Source organism: Sinocyclocheilus rhinocerous, unplaced genomic scaffold, assembly GCF_001515625.1.
Source record: "Sinocyclocheilus rhinocerous isolate Xijiao unplaced genomic scaffold, SAMN03320098_v1.1 scaffold1023, whole genome shotgun sequence".
NCBI lineage: Eukaryota > Metazoa > Chordata > Actinopteri > Cypriniformes > Cyprinidae > Sinocyclocheilus > Sinocyclocheilus rhinocerous.
The window spans coordinates 96,693-100,736 of NW_015638986.1; the positions used below are offsets into that span (position 1 = coordinate 96,693).

A 4,044-nucleotide genomic window follows, 5' to 3' on the forward strand; every position below is an offset into this window, starting at 1 on the left:
CCCTCGCCTCCACCGTCACCCTGATTCCTCGTTTCTCCACCGGGCTCCCTCGTCCCTCTGGCTCCACCTTGGTCGGGCGTCGACCTGCCATCGCCTCTGCACTCCTCTCCTCTGGCTGCGCCTTGTTGCTCTGTCCCACCGGCTCCGTTGGGCTCCTTCCTCCCTCCAGCTCCACCTTGGTCCTCAGTCGCTCCGGCTCCGCCGCGGATCTCTGGATCTCCGCCTCGGTCGCCAGAGCCCTCGGCTCCACCCTGGCCCCCCGGATCCTCGGCATCCCCCTGGCTCGTTGGCTCTCCGTCTCTGCCTCGGGCTCCTCCTCCACCTGCTCCGCCGCCGTTGGTCAGTCCCCTGGAGTCGGCAGCTATCCCTCCTCCATGGCTCCTCCCACCGTCGGCTCCACCGTGGGCCGCTGTTATGGCTGTGGCCTGGGTCCTGCTGAGCTCCTCCTGCTCCGGGTCCCTCCTGTCTCCTCCCTCCTTCGTCACCTCCCTGGTCTCGGTCTGCCGGCCTCCGCCCGGATATCCGTCCTCCGCCAGAGCCTCCACCTATCATGTCTGCCTGCCAGCCCTTTGCCTTCCCCTGTCTCTATCCCACATCCACTCCTCCTAAGTCCCCCTCCGTCCCTCCCTCTGTCTCCACGGCGCAAGGATGCGCCTTCCGGGAGTGGGGCGATCTGTCACACCCCTGTGGACTGTGGATTGTGGTTTCTCCCTGTGGTGTCCTTATTTGGTTGTTCCTGTCCTCATTATCAGTTAATCACCTTATTGTGCTCACCTGTCTGCCCCTCGTTATCTGCCCTATATTAGTTCCTGCCTCTTGTAGTCTAGTGTGTCGGTTATTGTCAATGTCAATGTGAATGTTACCCTGTGTGATGTTTACCCTGTCTGGATCTCCTGTTGTCTATTGGTTAAATATCCGTTTATTCGTCATCTTCGTCTTCCTGCCTGATCTCTTGAACACCCTGCCCGTGACAATGATCATGTACTTTATAAAAATATACAAATGACTTTAACAGATAACTGCTTGACAGATTATTTATTAATGTGTATTTGAATACTTAAATGACATTAAACCTGTGGTTTAAACTGAATAAAAATTATTAAAGCTGATTAAAATATTATTTATTAATTGTTTATATTTTTGCAGTACCCAATCTAAAGTTGAAACTATTATCAATCAACTAGTTACTGATTGTTATCAATAAATGATTACATGCTTGCTAATGTGTTTATTTTATGAAACCTTGACAGCTATATGTAGTAAATAAAAAAACTTACAAAATCATATTTACAATCTCATTTACAGCTCAAGTGATTGATGTTAGAAACTATATTTAATGTTAAACATTTTGGGAATTTAACTTTTAGCAGTAACTGTAACTGTAAGTTATTAGTTTAAAATATTAGATAAGCGGTCAAGGGTCATTATTTAATATTCAATAAGTACAGTGTGGGATATATTTTTGCTCAGTATGTCTTTCTCTAATGATGCATTTTCTCTTCCTCCAACTTGTTTTATAACACCAATTGACTAAAAATGTAGTCTGTTCATACTCAAGAGAAACAATCTAATGTATTTTGTCTCATCCAGCATTGACATACCTCTTAAAAGAACCCATTGAAACAAGTTTGCTCATCACAGCTCCCTCAGCCTCTCCAAAGAACACACCAGTCTGAAAGAGACAAGGATAGGGTTAGGGTTAGAATGGATTGTGTCTAAGCAACTGAGATAAACTGTGATACTAAAAATAAAATCTAGCAAAGTACAGTCTTTTATTCATTTTATTCACACACACACATGCATACTTTAGCTTATTGAATAAAAATGATTTATTCATTATACATTTATTAAGTATGTATGAATAGTCAGGTAAGTATACAGTGTATAGTACAACTGGATAATACTTCAGATAATTGTCCCTCACCAAAGACAGATCCTCAGCCACAATTATGAATCCATTGTTGTCAATGAGGTAACAGCTGATTTCCTACATTGGGTGGGGCAACAGAAAAGTGGTACAGGTGGTAGAAAAACAACAAAAACATGAACAATTGTGTACTGCAAATAGTGAAAAAGAAAAAAGAGCAAATGTTGACACTCACATCATTGTCACAGCTGATGGAACACTTCCCGTCAAGTGCTGCACACTAACGGATACAAAATAAGAAGACTATTATGGCAGCAAACAATATCAGGAAAAAAATATTTTGGAATAATTGGAATATTTGTAAATTTTAAATAAATTACTGTGACTGTACTTGTATCCACATGTTATTATCCTGTGTTGTATATTGTCATTTTATATGGCGATATGAATGGGTTTGGGAGTAGGCATTGGGTTAGGAGCACAAAAAAAGAATAACGTAAATGTAAATAAAAATATTGTGGCTGTTCAAAGAGTGACGAGCACGTTGCTTTACCTTGCTCATGGCTCTGATGCCCATGGAGTGAGAATAGGTCATTCTTAATGAGTGTCCAGCAGCACTGTGGTGGGTTTGGCCCACTCCTTCACACAGAACTGCTTCAGCTCAGTGACATTTATAGGCTTTCGAGCATGAACTGCACATTTCAGTTGAACTTGGTCTTTGACTTGGCCATTCCAAAACTTACATTTTCTTGTTCTTCAACCATTATGAGGTTGACTTGCTTGTATGTTTTGATCATTGTCGTTCTGCATGACACAACCATGCTTCAGCTACAGAAGCTGCTAATATGAAGTTCTTATCATGAAATGCAGTTTTTGGATTTCACCAGACATAACAGAACTTAAGTGCAATAAGTGCAAGCACATCAATACTTACAAATTTGATAGACTGTAACATTAGGGTGATGGTTTTAGGCAATGTAATTTAAAAAGCTATTAGGCAATGAAGTAAAATATAGTTTTTTTTTTAATGAAATTTAAAATGGTTGAATCAGCCAAAACATTCATCCAAACAAACAAACAAATAAATCACTGACAATTTAGGGGGGACTGTAAGGTGACATTCCCCGTTTACTTCTATTGGACCGACCTACCCCACTACTCGGGTTAGTTGTAACTATAAGGTGGGTTTTAACATTATTATAAAACATGAAAATTTGCTTAAATTTTCTGCATATACAGTGATGCTTGAAAGTTTGTGAACCCTTTAGAATTGTCTATATTTCTGCATAAATATAACCCAAAAAATCATCAGATTTTCATGCAAGTCCTGAAAGTTGACAAAGAGAACCCAATCAAACAAATGAGATAAAAATATATACTTTATCATTTATTTATTCAGAAAAATTATCCAATATTACATATCTGTGAGCGGCAAAAGTATGTGAATCTCTAGGATTAGCTGTTAATTTGAAGGTGAAATTAGAGTCCATCTGTTCAGGTGTTTTCAATCAGTGAGATGACTATCAGGTGTCAGTGTGTGCCCTGTTTTATTTAAAGAACAGGGATCTATCAAAGTTTGGTCATGTTTGTGGAAGTGGCACAAACATTATGGCACAAACAAATGAGATCTCTGAGGACCTCAGGAAAAGAGTTGGTGTTGCTCATCAGGCTAGAAAAGGTTTCAACGCCATCTCTAACGAGTTTGGACTCCACAAATTCACCGTCAGACAGATTGTGTACAAATGGAGGAAATTCAAGACCACTGTTAGTGTGGATGGATGAGACCAAAATAGAACATTTCGGTTTAAATGAGCAGCGTTATGTTTGGAGAAAGAAAACACTGCATCCTGTAGCAAGCAGTTCATAGGAGGAAACCCACCAACATCACAGAGATGAAGTCGTTCTGTACTGAGGAATGGGCTAAAATTCCTACAAGCCGTTGTGCAGGACTGATCAGCAGTTACAAGAAACGTTACTTGCAGTTATTGCTGCAAAAGAGGGTCACACCAGATACTGAAGCTGGAACTGAATATTTAACACCGGATCATTTTTCTCAATAAATAAATGACAAAGTATATATTGTTGTCTCCTTTGTTTGATTGGATTATCTTTGTCTACTTTCAGGATTTGTGTGAAAATCTAATTATGTTTTGGGTCATATTTATGCAGAAATATAG

General features: G+C 40.5%; 1 protein-coding gene across 1 annotated transcript in view; it reads right to left on the reverse strand.

The window, feature by feature from the left end:
• cacna2d3a (calcium channel, voltage-dependent, alpha 2/delta subunit 3a) overlaps nt 1-4,044 on the reverse strand; it is a 226,562-nt gene that overhangs the window by 32,110 nt on the left and 190,408 nt on the right. Inside the window, exons 29-31 of the mRNA XM_016566342.1 lie at nt 2,103-2,149; nt 1,925-1,987; nt 1,602-1,672 (exon numbers count right to left, since the gene is read on the reverse strand). Of these exons, the coding sequence (XP_016421828.1) occupies nt 1,602-1,672; nt 1,925-1,987; nt 2,103-2,149 (181 nt within the window). The remainder of the gene's footprint in view (nt 1-1,601; nt 1,673-1,924; nt 1,988-2,102; nt 2,150-4,044) is intronic.